This window comes from Apus apus, chromosome Z, assembly GCF_020740795.1.
Source record: "Apus apus isolate bApuApu2 chromosome Z, bApuApu2.pri.cur, whole genome shotgun sequence".
NCBI classification, from domain to species: Eukaryota; Metazoa; Chordata; class Aves; order Apodiformes; family Apodidae; genus Apus; species Apus apus.
Window position 1 is genome coordinate 25,520,889 of NC_067312.1, and position 23,213 is coordinate 25,544,101.

General features: G+C 39.8%; 1 protein-coding gene across 1 annotated transcript in view; it reads right to left on the reverse strand.

The window, feature by feature from the left end:
* Nucleotides 1-23,213, reverse strand: part of PDE8B (phosphodiesterase 8B) — a 40,679-nt gene that overhangs the window by 12,836 nt on the left and 4,630 nt on the right. Inside the window, exons 3-10 of the mRNA XM_051642889.1 lie at nt 21,015-21,074; nt 19,442-19,499; nt 14,430-14,518; nt 9,582-9,660; nt 8,938-9,078; nt 7,187-7,275; nt 6,500-6,560; nt 2,495-2,537 (exon numbers count right to left, since the gene is read on the reverse strand). Of these exons, the coding sequence (XP_051498849.1) occupies nt 2,495-2,537; nt 6,500-6,560; nt 7,187-7,275; nt 8,938-9,078; nt 9,582-9,660; nt 14,430-14,518; nt 19,442-19,499; nt 21,015-21,074 (620 nt within the window). The remainder of the gene's footprint in view (nt 1-2,494; nt 2,538-6,499; nt 6,561-7,186; nt 7,276-8,937; nt 9,079-9,581; nt 9,661-14,429; nt 14,519-19,441; nt 19,500-21,014; nt 21,075-23,213) is intronic.

Genomic DNA, 23,213 nt, shown 5'->3' on the forward strand with positions numbered 1-23,213 from the left:
CTGCCTAGAGATTTAGCCAAGTGAGGAAAGATCCCCTCTCGGCCTCCCCTCTTCCAGCCGAAGTGCAATTCAAACTCAAGACAGCTTTTGCTTTTAATTTCAGTAATTGTTTTTTAGCCTGTGCTTAAGAAGAATCCAACATACTGAGAATTATTGCAATCAATTCAGTTGCTGTGAAAGTTAACCACACAACAAGCTGTCATTCTTGAAACTGCCATTTGCTAAAGCAAGAGAAATTATCACATCCAGACAAATGCAATAGCTGAGTTAAAATCCTGGAAAGTGCTCTCCCCAGAAAAGAAAAAAAAAAATCCAGTAAAATTTAATTTTCTTCCAACACATTACAGTCTGCACTATGCCTCGTTTAAAAACAGCAACCGTGCATCTACACACCCCATCGCATGAACCATTATAGTACCTACTACCAGAGTATCTGAAATGCCACTCAAAGATCAGAGACCCCAGCAAGATTTCTAATGGAGATAACCAGAATGTGAAGAAGCAGAAATATCATAAAAGTTACATCCTCAAACTAAGGACTGATTTGCATAACAGTGCTACAAGACAGAATATATGCAGTAAAAAAAAAAAAAAAGGTATTCTTCAGAATTAAAAATATATTCCTCTTAAACATGATTGAAATACCATTTCTGTCTTTTTTTTTATTTTTTAGTTTTTGTTTTGTTTTTTTTTACCACAGGTTTACAAGGCAGCTTGGATCTTTTTATTTTGTTGTAGACCAGAGAAACTGACAGCATTTTTCTCTGTTGACAAGTAAGAGCAGGGAATAATTAATGCATGCTAAATCATTTATTTACTGATAGGACTTCTCTTTCAAAGCCCTTTCCTGCTTTAACATTTGGAGGAGTTTAACATAAGGCCCGTGAGTGGGAGCAAACATTTGCACATAAACACAGCTGTTAGTAGCAGCAGCAGACATGGCAGCTCTCCTTGTATTAAATACCCAGTAGCAAGTTGGAAGCTTTCCTAGTGCCACCTACTGAGTCACAGGCGCATAAAGGCTGCCCTGTGCCACGCTACAATTTCAGCTAAAAATATTTAAATGTCTAAATTAAAGAAAAACCCCTTCACCTTGTGAAAGGCATGTCTCCACATCCAGATACGTTACAAATCATGCCATTGCGGACAGCATGACACACATTATTTTTCTACCCTCATGGCTTACTGGTATATGCCAATTACTCTGGGAGTTTGTCCTTGGAGCTCAACCATGGACTGCAGGGAAGGAGAACCTACACCACATACAGGTGACTCTAAGGCTGCTTGCTCTCACTGCACTGCAGCCTTTAACACAGCTTCATGGGATGTGGCTTCCCAGACTTGCTGAAATCTGTGACAATAGCAAACAAACCTAAACACCCCACATGATGTGCAAAACACATTGTTAAGATGGTAACTTCATGTTAACTAGTAACAAGTATTCTTCAGCTTAATTCACAGGCTTTCTCATTTGCAAGAAAGAAGCAGCGAGAAAGAAAACCTGCATTCATTACAAGGACACAAGAGAAACCAGTTTATCAAGCCATGGATCAGTTCAGCTGGCAGCAATGGTACTGAGAGCAGCCAAATTGCATGTATTACTTCTGCCTCACAACCATTATTATTTGGCATCACAAAGCTCTCCAATACTTGTACATTTTCTTATGCTACTTGAAAATTAGGGGATGTCAAGCAGGCCCTTCCCATGCTCTTGGTATGTTACATCCTCCTCACATGTAAAAATCAGAAGCTGCCTGACATTGAACAGCAATGTTTCATGGTGGGAAAGGCCTCGGGTGCCAGAAGGCGACAGGACATGAGAACCTTCTCGCTCAGAGTAAGACAGAGCAGTGCTGCATCTGACGCAGATCACCAGAAGCACAAGCTTAAAATTGGCCTTTAGTGCCTCTTTCTTCAGGGAAAACCACTATCCCAGATGTTACACAGCATCTGAAGAAGATATTATCCCTTTTTACTCCACACCTTTAGTCAAAAGGTATCTGCAGAAGTTACTGAGAATTTGAATGTGTCATCTGTAGGTAAGCAAACCTGCCTGAGACACAGGGCAGAGGTTGTGCAGCAGCATCTCAGGGCTGTCTGGACATGGCTACCTATAGCCTGGACACTACAGATGACTATCTTAGCCCTGTGCTGGGGCCAAACCAACAGCCTACTGGCAGATCCTGAGCTTGGAAACACTAGGGCAGGTCTGCTGGGACAAATCAGCAGAGTTCCACACTAATTTCAAACAGAAAGGAGTGCCAAGGTATGTCAACTTCAGGTTTGGACATGGTGTTTCAGTGCAATGAAGAGCAACACATCTTAACTCTGAACACAAGGCAAGAGCTCTGCACAGACTGATTTACAGGCCCAACTGATGGCCACCTGCTCTGACCTCTGACTCGACAGCGAGAAGAGACATTTCACACCAGTGAAGCACCTGGCCAAGACCTTAAGCACAGCAGTATATAAAAGTAAATGATAATATTCTAACCTGGCTGAGAATTGTCTCCTGTGTACTTCTCATCATGGTGACTCTTGTAGAGGTGAAGATGCAGCGAGGGTAAAATATATATGTAAAGAAAAAAGGTATTAAAATATTTTTTAAAGGGCTACATACAACACTGTACTTATCCAACACTTACTGTTCAGTTATTAAAAAAAAACCAACCTGTTTGGCAAAGACTGTTCTTTAGGTGTAATTATACATTATACATAAGGAAGTAATATGAAAGTAAACAGATATACAATACAGGAAATCACAGCTACCACAGTGCTTTTATGTACTAAGTTCCTGTTTAATGGAAAGGAAAAAAACCCAAATTTCAGAAGTGGCTTTCTGTAATTAATAAGAAGGAAAAAAAAAATGATGAGGAAATTCTCTACTCATGCTCCATATAAATCTTGTTTGAAGAAGTGTGAGGAATGACTCTTCCTCCAGAAAACTGATTTTAAAAACTTAAATGACTCTCCTGTAATCATGAAGGAACTCTCAGAGAAATCACCTCATCCAAAAAGAGTAAGATTGAGGAAACATCATATATGGCACAGTGGGACAAGGCATCTGAACTGCTCATTCTGGCCCCTAACTGGGGCATCTCTCAGAGCCCATGGTTGGTATGTCTACTGCACAACTGGCAGAAAACACTGGCACAGTCGTCTAAGTGCTTTAATAATAATAATAAAACAATAATAATAAAATAATAACAATAACAATAACAATAATAATAATAAACCACATTTCAGTTCTGAATCACAGAATCACAGAATATTAGGGGTTGGAAGGGATCTCTGAAGATCATCAAGTCCAACCCCCCCTGTCAGAGCAGGACCAAAAAAAAATCTAGGGCAGATAACTCAGGCATCCAGGCAGGTCTGGAAAGTCTCCAGAGAAGGAGACTCCACAACCTCTCTGGGGAGCCTGTTCCAGTGCTCTGTAATCTTCACAGTAAAGAAGTTCTTCCTCATGGTGAGGTGGAGCTTCTGTGCTCGAGTTTGAATCCTTTGCCCCTCGTTCTGTCACAGGGCACAAGTGAAAAGAGCTTGTCCCTGAATACTTCTCCTGGGACAAACCTGAATTGTTCTCTTACCCTTTCTGCAGGCATGACCTGAAAGAGCCACGTAAAGGAAGCGATAAGGGCAGTTAAACAGTTAATCTTGGGCTAATATGTCCTTAAGAGGAGAAACACCACCTTTGTTGTAAATTTACAAATGTGCGCATGCTGAACTCTATCCTGCCAGGCCTCAAATTGAGAAAGGAACCATGAATCACTCCCTAGGCTTCAACACATGGGAATAGCCACACAGAAGCAACATTCACAAATCTTCACTGTAAGAATACTGAATACACTCTCAGGAGTATTTTTAATTTTTTTTTCCATGCATAAATGTAACATGCTTAGTTTTTGTATGTGACAAATCTGGCATAGAAATCCATGAAGGTTTCTGCACAGTGACCTCTAACTATACTGTGAATATTCCTTAAGAAGGCTGTCAGTAATGACAAAGAACACAGCTACACTTTCAAGGTGAAACAATGGTAGGTAATGTAAAGATGTTTCTAAGTCTGCATAGTTTCTCAATGCTGAGATCAAGCCATTTATAATTATGTTGATGCTGTGAAACATCAGGCATTTGCATAAATAATTGAATCATGACAGCTTTTACTGCTCTGAACTATGTAGTTTGTCTGATGTCCTTTTTTCCTTCCATAAAAAAATATCTGTGGCTTGAAAAAAATTTAATTTTTATTTTATTTTTTTTTAGGGTGGAGAAAAATCCTACTGCTGCCAGTATTCTGGCATGGATTTTACAAAAACTGCAGTGTCCAAATGTTGATTAGGTCTGATACCACCACATTGGTATTGCAGCAAATATAACTGCAAGAAATCATGACTATCCTATAGATATGCCTGTATGTCACCATCACTGCCCATCTAAACAAACAAACAAACAAACCAACAAACAAACCCAACCTCAAACCAATGAAAAAATTAAAAAAAACCACCCAAGTTCCCCAAAGCACTTCCCCAAGACAGTGCTTTAATTTTTCATGCAATGCAAGAGGAGCTGCTGCTCTACTACAGTCGGAAGATATTTCTACCACAGAAGTGAAAGAGAGTAATTACCTAGTTCTGTTGGATGCACCCTGTTTTTTTCCCCAATGGACCTTGAATCTCCACAGATCATGCTTTCTGTTAGGCTGTGGTCTTTAACCTTTGCAGTAGAACTACATCTGTGGAGATCCCTTCAAAGGCCACATTCCCTGGCCTCAACAACTGTGTAAAGCTCCCCACACCTATAGCTCATTGCATTAGTGCTTTATTTATCAATAACTGCTCATGAACCAACACTAAAAACCATGAATTTCCAGTACTTTCCAACAGTGCCAGTGGTACAGAGAAAATGAGTGTGGCCTTGTTCACTAGTCCCTAACTAAAACTTTTTTCTTAAGCTCTCTGGCTTAGGCAGCCCAATGAACTGGGCAATGAAAAACGAAAGAGAAGGACTTTTATCTATATTCCAACTGCTGCTTTTTACAGATGGCTGCATGTTGGTAATTGTTTTGTACTGACTATCTTGCACTAAGAGTATCACATACGTACTTCCCTGTATCAGTCTTTTAGACATATACATATTAAAGAAAAAACATTGAATAGTATCACACTTTCAAATCTACTGCAAAGCAGCTATAAATGAAACAACAATGATGTTTAAATAATGAATTAAAAAGAAATACATGTGACATTAGCACTGCTGCTGTTACAAAACTCTCTTGTACCCTAGCCTGACCACTTTAAAACATCCTGCTGCTCTAAAAGGTACTTCACTGCTAATGCCAAAATACATGTCTTAGTTTAAAGATGAGATTACTTTAAAACATCCTGAGCTTTGTTTTTCAGTGATAGACCTTCAAAGTTCTTTCAAAAGTTGTGCAGATTTCTCCCTTGACTTGTTATTACCCACTCCCACAAAAAAAACTTGGGCAAGGGGACTAGTTTCAATGGTCAGATTTTACAGAATATCACCTATGAACTTCCAATAGTAGAAGAAGGTATTAATACTCAGTATTATTGTTATGCTGAAGATGGGACAACTATAATAGTAACGACTTTCTATGTACCTTTTATGCACATAGATCTTTACCCATATCATGGACAAAAGCATACTGAAATTCTAAATAAGCCTAGATACATAACGCCTCTCATAAAGCATCTGGAAACACATCATGTTTCCCAAGCAGGTCCTCTGTCTAAAATGTTGCCAGTTACTTCAAATACTCCCTGCTTTCTATCTCACCCCTATACCCCACAGGCTAAAGGTAGATTTCACTTCTTTGCTCACAAAAGTCCAGACTTCTTAACTCTACAGGCTGTCTACTAGAATATTTTTGAGGCAAAACATGTGATATAATCATATGCTTCAGAAGTTTACAGAGGGAGGAAACCAGGGGCAGATGACAGCAAACAGCTCTGTATCCAGGACCTGCTTGGATCGATATGTGCTTGGGTTGCAGAGAACAGGGTCAGCTGCTACTAATAGTTTACTTGGGTTATGGCTTGAATTACACCCTTCCTCAACACATGTTATGATGAGCATGCAATGTTTCAGATCCCACATGAAGGCTTCACTTTATTCATGACCCACACATTGGCAAAACTGAGCCCAGGACAATATTAGACACAAGGGTGGCAAGAGCAGCTTTAGAAAAAAGTCCCTGAACTCCCTTTGGACTATGGTCTTTGGTGCTCCACAGAACCACTGGCTCCACTGTCACATCCAGGTTCCAGAGAATTAAAGTCTTTCTTTCTCTACTGAGCAGTCCTACAAAAGGAGAACAGCCCATGCAAATGCTGATGTTTTCTTGCTTGCTCCAGCCATTAATCAGAATGTCATTGACAATGTAGATCACATCCACTTGGAAAAGTATCAATTTCTAAACAAAAAAAACCAATTTACTAAAAGCAATGAAAATTGTGACATGAAAGACATACGATACCTGTTTGTTGTTTTCATGGGTACAATGCAGCCTTTTGAGAGACACAAAGTGTCTTACTTTCCTAGCAACAGAAACAATCACTTGTTACCATATCAAAGGGTAAAGAGAGAAGTGAAGTGATCCACCATTTTCTGAAGCAGAGGTCTTCACAAGACATGGCAAGCTCTCCTTCAGCATTACAGCTATGTTTTTGTCCCAGGATACCTGATCCTTTTACTCTTGCTGGAATTCCCCTGCACATCTGGGAGCAGAATTTGGCAATGTGCCCATTCCACACTGCAAAAGCATGAAGGAAGACATACAAGCGTGCACACAAGCAAAGGGAATTGCCCAGCTACTTATCCTTCCTGCTGACCAGGTAATAGTTTGGACACTGTAGAACGACTTCATAACAAAATGCATGGTAACATGAACCTACATGTGAGCTTGCAGGTATCTATAGCAGTAACACCATTAATTGTTGTGACTATACAGTTATTTTAGCCAGCATATGATGACACCAAAATGGACAAACATCAGCAACAAACATGACCCTCTCAATTTTGCTTATTCTTTCTACGTTGCTTGAAGCCAGCTGTTACCTCATCACCCTGCCACTACATGCTTAGAGGTTCACTTGCAGATGGAAAAAACAGAGAAGAAGCCCTAAAAAATAGAAAGCAATTATGTTCTGGACAATTTAGTTACCCTCCTTGACCGATCACAGGTGTTATCTTCACATGCTGCTGGATACTGTCTCCTGATTTTCTTCTTGCATAGTAAACTCCTTGCCATTCCTATGCAAACACACACAACAGAGGCAGCATCTAAGAATACACAGCTTGCAATCAGATATTAATTTATTATGACAAAGTCCTTACCCAGTAAGTAGTTGTATATTATTTTATAGTATTTTTAAAAAGTGTAAAATTAATTAGTACAGAGTATCACCTTTAGCAGACATTTGCTAACATAAGGACAGTTTAAATATGTTTATTTTGTGAGAGATACACAATTTTTACAAAGACGTTCAGGAATCATCTACTTTGAGGGGTTACAAACATTCTTGTTCGTTATCGTGAGCAGTGGTGGCTGCAACACACCTGGAGAAACTTCCCTCGGGAGCATCAGAATTAAACTCTGTACCATTCAGCTTTGAAGCTGCCAGTCATCAAGCCATAGTACACTGAATTTCAGTGTTCAGAATTTCAGAAGCCCTATACCTAAGGATGTCCTTCAACTAACCACACGTAATCAACAGCCCATTCTTGCTCCATTACTGTTTTCCCATGACCATGGATATCCAAGACACTCCAGATCAGCAAAATGAGGAAACAATTTCTTCATGGCATCTTTTACTCTGTTGTCCCATGCAAATGCACATTCCTCTGACTGGCCACTAATTTTCCCTTCATCCCCACTGCTGCAGGACAGCATCAAGAGGACTGCAGGCTAACCAAGAGCCATAAATTCAGCATTCTTAAGCAATCCGCTGATGCAGAGAGGAAAGATATCTGCCAGCATGGATTGGGGAAAGAAGAAAGGAAGATAAAGCAGAAGGCTTCTCTCTCCTTACCACTTCAAGTAAGAGGGATTTCAAGGATGGAACTACTTGGCAGAAGAGTAGAATGGATCTGGAAAATGGGTGGAAGATACCTTCACCATCACAAAGATGGACAGATGCAGAAGACACATGGGGCCTTTGAGGAGGCAGTACCAGCATCTGGGCAGCCTATATAAATGAGGAGGAGCAAAGCAAGAGTGGCCTGCAAGTACTGCTAATGAACCAAAGTGCACCTGCAAACAACTCTCCAGAGCTCAGATCATTGCTGGAATAAAGTTCAAGGTGAGACGGGGAAGGGTGAGAGGTATTTCTGCAACCCATGGGAGATGTGACAAGAGACTTCTGCATGTATTAGGGGAAGCCAGGAACATGTTGTGCTGTTGTGGCATGTCACCCCTGTGACAGGAATTCACAATGCACTGCAGATATCCTAACTATAGTTAGAAAAGCAAACTCCACTGGGTGATGGCACATTTTGATCACAACTGGTTATGTCACATGGTGCTTAAAGCATGCTGTCGGTGAAGGCTCTGCGGTTAAAATAGAACAGTTAAACCTTTTGTTTGGATGATGCAGCCACCTGAGAGACTGACTGAGGGACACATTGCTATGTTCCAGCTAACAAAAGCTCCATGGGCTCTAAGTGAAACAGAAATGCAGAAAACATTCATAGTTTGATCTTAAGTCAACAGGAGTTCAGTCAGATCCTAAAATCAAAGCTAAAGAAAGGTGTAGTCACTTGTCTGAGGCAGGGGCTGTTGTGCTCCTAGGACATCTCAGGGGCAGAATTCTGGTATTGTATGTGCACTCATGAAAACCACATCTTGAGCTCATTAAAAATAAAGCAGAACAGAAATATGAAGAAATTTTGCATTAGCTTATTTTATTTGCTTACCTTTCCTTTTTTAATAAATGTGTTGATAGTGTCTAAAAGATCTGCACCATTTTTATCACTTTTTGGTAGTTCAGTAAGTTCCTTGCCAATAAGCTCTCCCTTGGGATAACCCATCATCCGTTCAAAGGCTGGATTAACATACTGCCAAAACAAAGACCACTTTAGGATAACATGAAAAAGAACATACTCAAAGGATAATTACTCACATGTAACTACCAAAGCGTTACAAGTTACATCTCTAAAGACATAGCCACACATCCCTACAATTCAGTCTTTTCCATATATGTAATGGTGAAACATTTTTTTCAAGTAAGGAGCAGAACACAGAAGGTGATATGTAAGCAGTTATCAGAAGGCAAAGAAAGAGAACAAAACTCTACTGTATAGTTTGTCTACTTCTGCTACAGATTCATGCTGGTTACTCAACTGAAAAATGTAATTTAAATAAAGTTACTGAAGGAAGAGTCTTAAAAATGAGGCAAATGTCAATGTGCAGCATCCAGAAATAAGGCAGTTAATGGCACATGGCCTTCTAGTGGGCAACAAAGCTGACATACTGAAACAGAACAGAAATTACTGAGCTGAGAACTCTCAGGGGTTCTTCTCTCCAAGTTCTAGAAAACAGTGAACTTTTTTGCCCCTACCTGAATCACATGATCTTCACTGGTTATTTCTATAGCTTCCTGACAACGGTCTAATGCCATAAACACTGCATTACAAGCCCTGAAATTAGTAAATTATTCACATTAGTTTTATTGTTATAACATTTTGCTCACTGTAAATACATTGTTATATTTTACTTATTGGCAGATGAATCACAAATTAGCATCTTGTTTTGACTAACCATGTCACTACCTCCATTATGATTTTTTTTCAGGAAATTCAGCTTCAGACGTGTTTTTACTGCAGATGGCATTGTAAAATTGCTCATGGGCACTGCAGCATCTTAATGGTGTATTTCTTCCTCCATACATGCTTTAGACAGCAGGAACTAATAACTAGCAGTAAAAATTATAAATGGCTATTACATCAGAATAGAAAGTTTTGTGGTCATTAAAGATAGGGAACATAAAAAACATCACAGCAGATATATACAAAGTTTTGAATACAGCAAGTAGATTGGAACTATCAAAGAACTTGTAATACAACACAATTAAAGGAAACAATTCAAGCCATCTGAAAGTCCTACTCAGGAAAACATACATTTTCCTGCTTTCAAATAATAACTCAGTGACTTAATTTCCATACATCCTTTTATTAAGGGTCAAAATAACCTTTGTTTTCCTTTTTTTTCCCCCCCCCCCCCCCCAGGGTGTTGTGGTTTGGGCACAACACGACAACAAAGGAACAGCCCCATGGCCTCTCACTCAACTTCCCCCCTCCAACACACACACACTCTGGGATGAGGAGGACAAGGCTCATGGGTTGAGACAAAGGACAAGGAGGGTTCTTCACCGATTAAGGTCCTGGGCAAAACAGACTCAACTTGGGGAAAAATAATAATTTCATTTCACACTAATCAGATGCACACGGGACACAGACAACACACAGAGCAGGGCTGGCATATGTTACCCCACCCCTCCCTTCTTCCTGGGCCCAAATCCCTTTGTTCCTGGTTTCTCTCCCTCCTTCCCCCCAGCGGCACAGGGGAACAGGGGATGGGGTTTAGAGTCAGTTCACAGGCTGGTGGTTCCTGCTGCTCCTTCCTCCTCAGGAAGAAGGATTCCTCACAGTCCTGCCCTGCTTCCCCATGGGATCCCTCCCATGGGAGAGAGTCCTCCATGAACCTCTCCTTCATGAGTCCTCCCCACTTGGTCCAGAGCTGCTCCAGCCTGGGCTTCCCACAGAGTCACAGCTGCTTTGGGAAAAGGCGCCTCCCCTGGCGCCGGGGTCTTCCACAGCTGCGCAATCAGAGTCCACAGGCAGCAAATCCACTGCCCACAAAATCCAAGTCCAGTGGCCAAGTTCACCCCTCCTGGTGCCTTCAGGGAATGTTCCACCACATTCCTCCACGAGTGCAAGGGGACAGCTGCCATCTCGCCATGGGCTGCAGGGAAACTTCTGCTCAGGCACCTTCTTCCCCTTCTTCCTCACCAGCCACCAGCACCGCTCTCCTTCCCCAGCACCGCTCTTTTCCTCCAAGTTCTTCTCTGCTCAGGTGTTATCTCAGTTCTTTCCTATGTTAATGGCAGAGGTGCATCTATTGTCCCTCTAATGGCTCCTTGGCTGGTTTTGGAGCAGGGGGAGCTTCTCAGCTTCTTACTGGAGTCACCCCTGGGACCCTTCCCCTACTACCAAAACCCCACCAAACCAAACCAGAACACTAATGCAGAAAAACAAAAGCCTTGCCTTCTTGCTACAAAATTTATATTACTGAAATTCTAATTTAAGCATGAGGGGATTAACATAGGCTCCTAATACTAGAAAAAAAACATACAGAGGGAGAGCAGAGTATAAGAAACAACTCAGGCACACTTGCTTTGATAGATGTCAGTACTTCTTTGATTTGGAGCCAACACAAACTAATTGTCTTCTCTGTACCTCTCCTCACTGCAGGGAGCATAAATGCACCATGCTTAAGCATTCTTGTATACAGTTTTTACCTAGAAGGGACACCTTGCTCCCAGACTGCACAGTGGGGTTTGAATTAATACCGATGACTAAGACATAAGAAACACAGGACACTGCTGGTTCTGCTCATCACAGAACTAATGCAATACCAAATAGGATACACAAAGAAATACACACAGAGACTCAGACATGCAGCTCCATGAATGAAGATCTGCAGGAAAAAGTGTTGTAACCAGAAGATGACAGCAGTATTTCAGCTTGCACAGTAAAAGGAGCTCCCAATGTAATTTTGCAAGTGATTTTCTAGCAGTCCAAGCCAACTTCCAAGTGTGATATTGTCCTGTGTGAAACAACTAATTTATCTCAATGACAGATGCCTGTCTGGTACATCAGCTGCAAACAAATGTCATTACTTAACATTTCTGCAAGAAAACACACGGCTACATCGGCACTATTCAAACCTCAGTATTTTCATTTGCTCTGGCAACCAAGCCAGCAAAATAACAAGTTTAAGTGGCCCATTTCCTCTTTGATTAATACACAACTCCCACAGATACCCAACTAAGCTTCAAACCAGAAGAATCTACATGGAGAGGCGGAGTCTCTGCTCAGAATGGGAAGACACTTCTGACCACTGACATGGCCTTGCATTTTGCTTTCTTGGGCTAATTCTACTTTTTCACCATGTTTTATTTTATCTGAACACCTTAAATTCCCTGTCTTTAATTCCATTTACTAACTTCCTGAAAATATTCTCTTCCAAAGCTGTACAGAAGACCTACCAAGACAGCAAACAGAGCAGAGACCCAGTGGGATATACATACATAGAACCACCTTCCCCCCCGTGAATGAAAATATACGGATGAAAACAAATTATAAATAAATGACATTACCAAACACTGGTTCTGCTTAGTTTGTGATGGCAAATCCATTTAGAGCACCTGCCTAATCAGGCATAGGTAGGGGGAAACCCTCTGTTGCAAGACACCAGCTTCTCCAAGTTACAAACATACCTTTTCAGAAAGCTTATCTTTTAAAAGGCTACCTCAGGCCCCAGATGTTATCACAAGTGTTGCTTCCAAGTGTTACTGTGCTTGTTATATGGTTAAGAGTATTTAACTATTGAACTGTCCTAGGCCTGCATCTATTACACTTTTTAAACTACTTCACTATTCTGGGACTTCATCTGTCAGTGGCAGTAGCAAACCCAAAAATACCACCTTTTTTTTCCATAGCATTTTGCAATGCTGCTAGAGATTCCCAAAACAATCACATTCAGAGGTGATGAGAATACACACACACACACACAAATCTATATAATGTATATTATCAATATACAAAAGACATGACAACACAGAATACATTTTACATGATACCATTATTTACATAAATTAGAAGGAAGTAGGCTCACAGTTCACGTCACTACATTCAAGAGAGCGAAAGCAAACAGATTTACAAGTGGGTGGTATACTGCTGTTTCCATAAACTATATGAATTAAAGAACTGTCAGTAGATGAAATTGTTTCCTTCCAGTTTTAATGAACTTTTAGATTTTTTTGGTGATGGCTATAAATAAGCTTGCAGAAAAATATGGTAGCCAACATGAATCATGCTCCTTGTGTTGGAGTTTTAATAATCTGCATTCATAATTGATACTACTCATGTGGAGATGCTCAGATTGTATTTGCATCTTATTCTTGAAATGAAACATATAATACAAGCACTGGGTGTATGAATGACATCTTAATCTTTCTATATAAAAACTGATGTTCCTGATCTATGCTGACTTAATTCAGAAGTCACTTATTTCATGTTGCATTTATAACTGAAAAAGAAATCCAGTCAGGACCACTATAACACCTAATGAACTTGTAAAATATTCATAGCTGCTTTATTTTCCTGTCAAGTTTTAGAAAACACCCATTAAACAACTGAGTGAGCCCAAATTCTATTTTTTTTTTCCCCTTAAAATTTTACTTGCATTCTGCATGCACAGAGAAGTAAGCACCTGAACCTTTAGTCACTTTGGGATCAGTTTGCAAAGAAAATCTTTTAAAAATCTACTTCTTAAACAGAGACTTTGAAACCTGTAGAGAAGTGACAGTATTTTCTATAGATGGAACTGGAATTAATTTATGGAACCCAGGGAACTACACCTTCTTTGTGTGACACTCAAGGGTCTTTTTGTCCATATAGTTGAATGGCAAACATTTTTACAGGCATGTATAAACACCTGTATTAGATATGAAATTAGCCACATTAAATTAAAAGTTATAAGGGAATGAATGTAATTTAATTTATTGCCAACATAAAAAACTGTGCTCCTGGTCTGTCAATTCATGCCCAAGCAAGAAAAGAACTCAGGGTATGAAGAGCTGGATCAAGATTGCTCAAGGTGTCAAATACGAAATCTCACACATGAGATCAAGAATGACCATGTTTTTATTTACAGCACATAAACCTTACACACAAGACAGCATTTTAAAAATGCTACCCTTTTAATTAAAAGAGTGGAAGTTCTTCTGCAATGTGTCTGCTAAAGTATCTTTCCTTGACTGTACTGCTGGTAGTAGTGGCTGCTAGAACATTGCCAAATTCAGTATGGGCAGCTCAAGACATATGGGACACAAGCAAGCATCAGAATAAAGGACATGTACTCCATTTTACTTTAAGGAAAGCTATGATTTAAACCACCAGTGAATAAAACACACACAGACCAAGCTTTCTCAGGGTGCCAGTTTCTAAGGCACTTAAATTTGTCCTTTGCAAAACAGCAGAAGAAGGATATAAGGGTATAGTGTATTAGTCAACATACAGATGCAAAGCACATATATGGGTAGCTGGGAAGAAGCAGAAAGTAACCTGATACAATTATGTAGACCAAGCAGTTGATGTTTGCAGATTCTCACACTTCTACATACCGTAATTTGAACTGAGATCGCACTTCCCCATGTTCTATTTGAACCAGCTCATTGTAACAAGCAGTTATGCTGCTATTCTCCATGAATTGCTGGAAGACAAATCAAGAGTGCATGAAATAGGTTGGAATGGTTTTGAACTGTTATTTCTGTTCCTGCATCTAAAACTCTAACCATATAAACAGAGATGGGATGAGTCCAGCAAAGGGCCACAAAAGTGATTAAGCACCTCTTGCATGAGGCGTGGCTGAGAGAGCTGGGGCCATTCAGTCTGGAGAAGAGAAGGAAGGCTCAAGGGGGGATCTCACCAAAGTATATAAATATCTGAAGAGAAAGTGTAAGAAGACAGAGCTAGCCACTTTCCAGGAGTGTCCAGTGACAGGTCCAGAGATAACGGGCCCAAACAGGAACACAGGAGTTTCCCTCTGCACATCAGGAAACATTTTTATTTTTATTTTTTTTACTGTAAGGGTGACTAAGCACTGGCATGGGTTGTCCAGGGAGGTTGCAGAGCCTCCATCCTTGGAGATATTAAAAAGTTCAGTGGGCATGGTCCTGGAAAACCTTTGGTTGGGCAAGATGACCTCTAGAGGTCCCTTCCAACCTCAACCATTCAGTGACTCTGTAGAAATAAAACACTTCAGTTGTATCTTTCCTGTTCAGTAGTCATCTTTTGCCCAGGAAAAACTTCCTAATTATTAAGACAACTTGGCTATCTAAATAAAAAGCAAGTATAAAAATATGCTAAAACCTCACATGAATTTTCCCATTTGGTTGTAGCAACCCAGTTAGAAACAAATAATCTAAAAAAACCTCTGAACACAGTCTCACAGAAAATAATTTTTTTCCCTTTCTTGCATTTTTTAACATCCATCTTTAATTCAGAATGGAAATGAAATACCATAGAGACATAAAACATTCATGCTAAAAAAAAATAATTAAAAAAATATTAAAAAACAATTAACAAATTTCATTTATTTTCAAGCAAATACTGCAGCTGAAGAACCAAAGGTGAAGCATCTTTGCTCCACAAGGGATCTCACTGAGTTGTCACTGTGAATTCAGAAGTGCAGTAAAGTCAGGAGCGTGATGACAACAGTTAACAAACTTTTATATATGCCAGGCTGGAGAGAATGTCCTCTCTTTGTTAGGTAAAGGACGTAGACTGGAAGTTTTCGTGCTTGATCCTGATAAATCAGAAACTTTATGCTCATACAGAAAAAGCTGGTTCTCTGACTTCTCTGACTTTAAACTAGTCAAAGTTTACCACTTGATAGAGAACTTCTGGTATTAAGAGCTAAATTACTCCTTTAGAAATACATGCACTGACTCTAGCTTTCACATAAAATACTGTGTGTTGTCACTAGCTCTCACAACACAGCTGCACGCAGAGCCAAGAGGAAGCACTCAAGCCTTTGAGAAACAAGGAATGGCTTCTAAGAAATCTCCAATTATGTCCTGTATGAGAATTGTGTTTTGGGGACCAGTGGCTTAAGACCAACTAGCCAGTAAATTGTAAAAAAGTAAATTTAAAAATACCCACTGACATAGGTCTGCTTCACTCCTCAATGTTAAGATCTTAAAATATTTCTGTAACTCACTTCACACACTTAAGTGAATGCATAGGAAACCAAAAAGCATGATATCAAGGTGGAAGAAGCAAAGGTGCAACTGATGTCATGTTTTTGCATAGCAAACTGTCTGCAAACAAACTTGCCTTCTATAGCAGTGTAGGTTTAGGGTGCTCTTTTAAATATCTAAATTTGCTTGTGCTAACTGAAAGCAATATAAAAATAAAAACCAAAACATTTTAAAATTATGGCAACCAGTTTTACAAATTAAGCTCACTAGAACACACTAGAGCTCTTTACAAATGGAATTTCAAAGTAGTGCTGTTTATTGACAGAATTTAGCCCCTGCTGTTTACTGACGGAAATCAACCACTGTGGCAGCACAATTCTTTGGCTAAGAACCAAGAATTGCAGCTTGTTGATGTGCTGCTCTTAACTGTTGTACCGTCTTCTGCAGATGCACAGAGGATTTTTATTTAACTTTATAGTACTATTGCCATTCATTAACTGGCTCACTCAAAGCTGAGAAATCAGTTGGGACTTGGAAAAAGCAGGAAACGTTTCTGCTTCTAATCTGTGCATCTGAATGAGGCACAAGATTAAGATCTATTAACTCTCAGATATTAAAAGGCAGACAACAATACTTTATTTTTTTAAAAGTTTAGTATTTATACAATACATTTTGATATAACTAACACATACTCTTAAATTGCATTTTACTTCATTATAATTGCACAGAATTATAATGAAGTACAGAAGCTGACCCAAGGCACAGAAGGTATCTGCTAGGAGGAATGCATAATTAGGTTTAATATAAAATATTAATATTAGGTATTTTGTTGCAAACCAGAAAGTTTTAATAGTAACTGGTCAATGAGAACCAACATTTGTTTAGAAAAAGAAATAAAGTAGAAAATACGAGACAAGATTGTAAGTGAATAACTGCATACATTAAAGTCCTCTGCTTGTTAATTTAAATAATAGTTTAAAATTAGTCAGAAAGCCAAATCACTTATATAAATTAGCTCCTCTTAAGTAGGTCAGTACTATTAGATTTATGTGGCTGAGAGGAAAATTAAAAAATCAGCATAATAAATGTACTGCTTTAACAAACCATTAACAAACAGACACAAAAGCTGTTAATGTTACAAGGAAAAAATCAGAAAATGTAATAAAATAGGCTTACTTGAGAGGAGGAAGAAAAAACAGAAATAACTTAGCATAAAGAAAAATACCAAAGGAAAGTATGACATTAGCAGAAAAGATTCATAAAATATCTCTCTATTTATAAGAGCTTTTTGTGATCACAGTGATCTGTGATCTGGATACTGATCCATCATCACAGATGCAATTAGAAAAAACGAGGAGTGATTTCTTTAGGACTACTTACAATATGTATTACAGGTACACACAAACATAGAAAGATATTACTTTAACATAAGTATACATCTACATGAAGGTAACAGAACATTTTATAGCAGGATAGTCAGTCATTCATTGCATGAAAAAAACCCCACAAAAAGTTATTTGCAAGAGTATCCCTCCACAAAGTGTTCTTCAGAATTTCTAGATCCAAATCTGGTATAAAAAGTCTGGTTTTGTTGCTACAAAAAGATGACAGATTAATTGGCTAGGAGCTCAGACTCTTTACTAATAAAGTTGGAGATGCATTTAGAAGACAGCAACCACCAGAGTTATTGCATTCAGTGTTTTTTTTCAAGAAAAGAGAAGGAAGATGATAAGCAAAAATAGGTCAAACACTGACACAATGAATAGCAACAGTGCAAAATAAAGCCACCAGAAAGACTAGACTGTAAAAACAGTGAAGAGAAACACATAATTTAAACATATAGGATTTTCAAAAAACAAATTTCATCTTTCTTCTGAGGAACAGATTCCCTGCATACACTGTCTCCATATTTGAAGAGAAGTATTTTTAAATCTTTCTGTGCGTGTGTGGTTGTTTTGTGTTAATGGATTTAATCCTTACCGATCCCAATCCAAACCAAAACAATTCCCGTGTCCACCCCACTGTGAAAATAGGATCTTTGACAGCAGATGTGTTTTTAAGGCTTAAAAACAATTGCAATAGGGAATTATTATATTATTCAAGCTCTCTGAAAAATTTGGGGCAGCTAGAGGGAATGGTTAGAGCAACTCTCAGGTGCAAAAAGATTTTACTTCCAAGATGTGTCTCAGAGCTGCACAGTGTGGCCTCCGCCTCTACTGAGTACTACACCTACAGTAACAATCTAGCCCACAAAACATATTGCCCTGCATTGCTTTTAAAAGAAGCACCAGATGTGAGAAGAAATAAAGATTTCTTTGAAACACATTAAACCTTTTTTTTTTTTTTTTTTTTTTTCTGAGAGAGAGAGAGAGGGAGAAAACTACACTAAGGAAGCACTGGCATTGTTGGGTGGACCTTTCACTTAGCCTCAACTTTTCCAATTTTCAGACCATCTATGAGCTTCAGAAATGCTTTTGCCTTTAATGCTTTTCCCCCACAGTACCCTTGCAGGAAAGGCAAGATCTGTTACCTCTTTTTGGACATGATCTCCAAATACTGATTCTGGTGTACGTTCTGCTTTGTAAAGAAATTAAAACTAAATATCAATTAATGCAGATACTGGACTCCATATAAGCATATTAGCATAAGATTCTGCTCTTCCTTCTCTGATTTTCCTTACTACAGTTAATTGTTCTAACTATATATAGTTGATTCCCCCTACCTACAGTGTCCACTGGTGTGCTTCTATCACTTCAATAGATAACCCTCCTTATAAATGGTTAACCTTAATATTCCAGCTGGTTTATATTACATTAACATAGCATTAGTATCCATCCAAAGCCACTCACACAAAGGATGGAAGAGGGTAAGCAATTTAACCTAGGTTTTCAGAACTGAGAACTCCTGTCCTTCTGCTCACTCTTATAAAGGTGTTTTGAGGAGCAGTATGAACAGTTATCTTCCCTTCTGCTGCCTGTACAGGACAGTCTCTAATGCTGTCCTGAGAAGAACAGGTGCAAGCCAACACAACAGACCTCATGAAAAAAAAAAACAATGAAAAAAAAATCTTCACATCAGGAGGAGCTAGACTAGGCTTGTAGTCCCTTTACATGAGGAACCCCAGCAGTCTGAAACACACAGAGATGTCTGGGTGACTAGTCCCCTATCATTGCTCTTTTAATGCCACCATAAAAAAGGCCACGAACTACGCAACCAGACCACAAGTAATAAGTCTCAGTATTCCTGCTTATGCTGGAAGGATTAGCTAGATGACACATTTTTTTATTTCCTATGCTTCTCAGATACATCATTGAAAAGCAAAGAATGCCCAATCAACAGCCACTAGTTTCTCACCAATAATTTTTTTACAGAAATAAATGTATAGTTTTCAATTTGAGGTTGGCTACTATATTAAATATGCAATTTATACCTACCCTATTAAAGCCTGCATTAAGAAGGGGAAGAACAGAAGTCTCCTCATGGTCAGCAGACCTACAAAACAAAATAATAAAATCATTTAGGTTGGAAAAGACCTTTAAGATCATCGAGTCCAACCGTCAACTTAATACTGCCAAGCCTACCACTAAACCATGTCTCTAAGCACCACATCTACACGTCTCCAAAATACCTCCAGGGATGGTGACTCCATCACTTCCATCAGCAGTTTGCTCCAGTGCATGGAAACTTCTGGTAAATAAATTTTTCCTAATATCCAATTTAACCACCCCTGGCACAACCTGAGACTGTTTCCTCTTGCCCTGTAGTTTGTTACTTGGGAGACCAACACCCACCTTGTTAGAGGTTGTGATAAGGTCTCCTCTCAGCCTCCTTTTCTACAGAATAAACAACTCCAGTTTCCTCAGTGACCTCTCATAAGACTTGTTCTCCAGACCCTTCACCAGCTTCATTGCCCTTCTTTGGATACATGCCAGCACCTCAATGTCCATCTCATAGTGAGGGGCCCAAAACTTAACACAGTGCTCGAGGTGCAGCCTCATCAGTGCTGAGTGCACTTCCCTACTCCTGTTGGCCACACTATTCCTGATGCAGGCCAGGATGCTGTTGGCCTTCTTGGCCACCTGGGCGCACTGCTGGCTCATGTTAAGGTAGATGTCCGGGACCCCCCAGGTCCTTTCCTCTAGGGAAGCTTTCCAGCTGCTATTCCCCAAGCCTGTAGCATTGTTGGGGGTTGTTATGACCCAATTCCAGGACCCAACACTTGGCCTTGTTGAACCTCATACAATTGATCCAGCCTCTCCAGGTCCCTCTACAGAGCCTTCCTATCCTCAAGCTGATCAACACTTCCACCCAGCTTGGTATTGTCCTTACTGAGACTGAACTTGATGCCCTCATCCAGATCATAGATAAAGACACTGAACAGCACTGCTATGTTGTACGGCCACATAACATTTAAGAATTAGATGGTTATCAGTCTGACATAGTTACCTAAACATAATGAATGCAGTGAGAGCAGTCTTGCATAAAACACACACATAAAATCTTATTTGAAGGCATCTGATAGAAATGCATGTAAGTCAGAAAGAATTCTGCATGAACACATGGGCTATGAATTACTGAATAAAGATTTCAGGACAACATTTAGTTGCATTTGGTACCAACAGGATTGAATTTTACTCCATTAGTCAGTTCCGTAATAACCACAGTGTGGTTTCTGATCTCGTTATTCCCTTTAAAAACTCATACAAGACTTTGTAATTTTTTTTCTTTTGAAACCAACACAGAGTTTTCTAAATTTTCTTAGTATATGAGTAATTCCATTATGATCCTTAGAAGGTGATTGGGACAGCAGTAGTCTGTATAAATGGAAAGTTATAAAATACTTAAATAGGCCACATAAAACATCAATAGCCATTTCAGGCAAAATAACATCAAACTTCCTCTTATAAGGCCTGCTAGTAAGATGCCTTCTGTTACTAGATAACTTTTATACATAATATTCTCAAAAAGTTGAAAAAACAAACCCTTTCAAGAAACAGTAATACATACATGCGTGGAACCACAGCAAGTATCACAGTGTGCTCTGATGGTTTTGTGGCACGAATAGACCTGACGGAACAAAATTTCTCAGTTACACCACATGCCTTCTCAATGTTACTTTGAGTATCTTCTCAGACAGTATAAACCAGGACTGAAAGAGGGTAGAAAACAGGGTACCACACTGCCTAAACCTACGTAACCCCACTTTGACAATCCATTTTGCTCCTAGATTCCTGATTTTGCTCAATGCAGTGAAAAGGCAAGAGCTCAGAAAGCACGGGACAGGAGATCTTTAAATACACTCTTATAACTTAGGAAGGGTTTTACCTGTTTACTTAGATCATGTGGGGCAGAATGCCCTGAATGCATGGGTTGAGAAAGGTCAGGCTATACAATGCATTTTCAATATTCCCTAGTTAACTTAAAGAATCTCCAGCACTTTCTTTCCTATTTACCATTGTTCTTCTAGGTATCGTAACATTTTCTTAAGAGGGTGGGAAGTGCTTTTGGAGCATGCATGTAAAAAAAATTGGTATGGCAAATGTATACGATGGACTATTTATTAAATACTGGATAAACAGAATGTTACCACTTTACATATTATTGAGAAACTGAAAAAAATGTGACCAGCTTTCAGAAGAATCACGGAATTGTCACAGTGGTTGGAAAAACCTCCGAGATAGCCAAGCTCAACTGTCCACCCAGAAGAAAAATAAAACACAAAATAAAACAACCAAACAAAAAACCCACACCAAACCACCAAACAAACAACACAACACCACCCACAGTGCCCACTAGAGCATGTCCTAAAGTGCAATGTCTACACTTTTTTTAATATCTCTGGGGATGATGCTTCCAACACCACCCTGGGAAGCCTGTTCCACTGTCCAACCACTCTTTTGGTAAAAAAATTCTTTCTAATATCTTGTCTAGACCTCCCCTGGTGCAACTTCAGGCCATTTCCTCTAGTCCTGTTGTTATTCACCTGGGAGAAGAGGCCAACTCCCACCTCCCTACAGCCTCCTTTCAGGTAGTTGTAGAGGGCGATGAAGTCTCTCTTCAGCCTTCTCTTCTTCAGACTGAACAATCCCAGTTCCCTCAGCCACCCCTCATAGGCCATGTTCTCTAGACCCTTCACCAGCTTCACTGCCCTTCTCTGGACTCACTCCAGCACCTCAATGCTGTTGGCCTTCTGCCAGCTGCTGACCAACACCCCCAGGTCCTTTTCCTCTCAGCAGCTTTCCAGCCACTCTTCCCCAAGCCTGTCGCGTTTCCTGGGGTTGCTGAGACCCAAGTGAAGGACCGAGGACTTGGCCTTATCGAACCTCATACAGTCGGCCTCGGACCATACATCCAGCCTGTCCCAGTCCCTCTAATGGCTAAAGAGAACTTTTCTCAGTCATGTCACCCTGTCCTGAATAAACAGTCTTTATTTGTTGGTCTTTTAGAAGAATGTCCACCAGCACAAGTATTGGAGCTTTAAAATACTCCCTGTCATAAACACAGCAAATTTCAGCTCATGATGGATTGAGAAGCACAGTACGGTGTGTGGTACAAAATGTTTGCTTGAGCTGAAGCAGTGTATTTTAGCAAAGAATCCCCATTCTAAGTGCTTGCAACCTCAGAGCTCCTAAGACAGTCCTATCAGGAGTGATGTGAACTTATGTGAAGAGCTAGCAGTGTCTGACTCAATGGACAAACAAACACATTCCTTTGAAGTCCTGCTAATTCAAACTTGGCTGCTGCAGTAAGCCAGGAAGGAAGTGAGCACAGACAGCAGGAAATCATTCCATAGCAGGGAACAGTTGAACATCAGGAAGAAATTCTTCACCGTGAGGGTAGTGATGTGCTGGAATAGGTTGCCTAGGGATGTTGTGGAAGTCCCCTCCCTGGAGGTGTTCAATGCCAGCTTGGATGAGGCTTGTGCAGCCTGGCCTAGTGTGAGGTGTCCCTGCTCATAGCAGGGGGGTTGGAACCTGATGCTCTTTAAGGTCCCTTCCAATCCTAACCATTCTATGATTCTATGAACAGCTCTTGGCTTATGCTCTGCTAGAAGTCCATGACCTAAAGAGAAAATTCTACAATTCAGCTTTACCAAAAGTGTATTTTCCGTATCACTGTCACCTTACAGATGTATGCAAACTTCCTGGCCTCAATCCCCAAATGTCCATTTTACTATAATTTTGGGGGTTCATTTTTTGTTTGGGT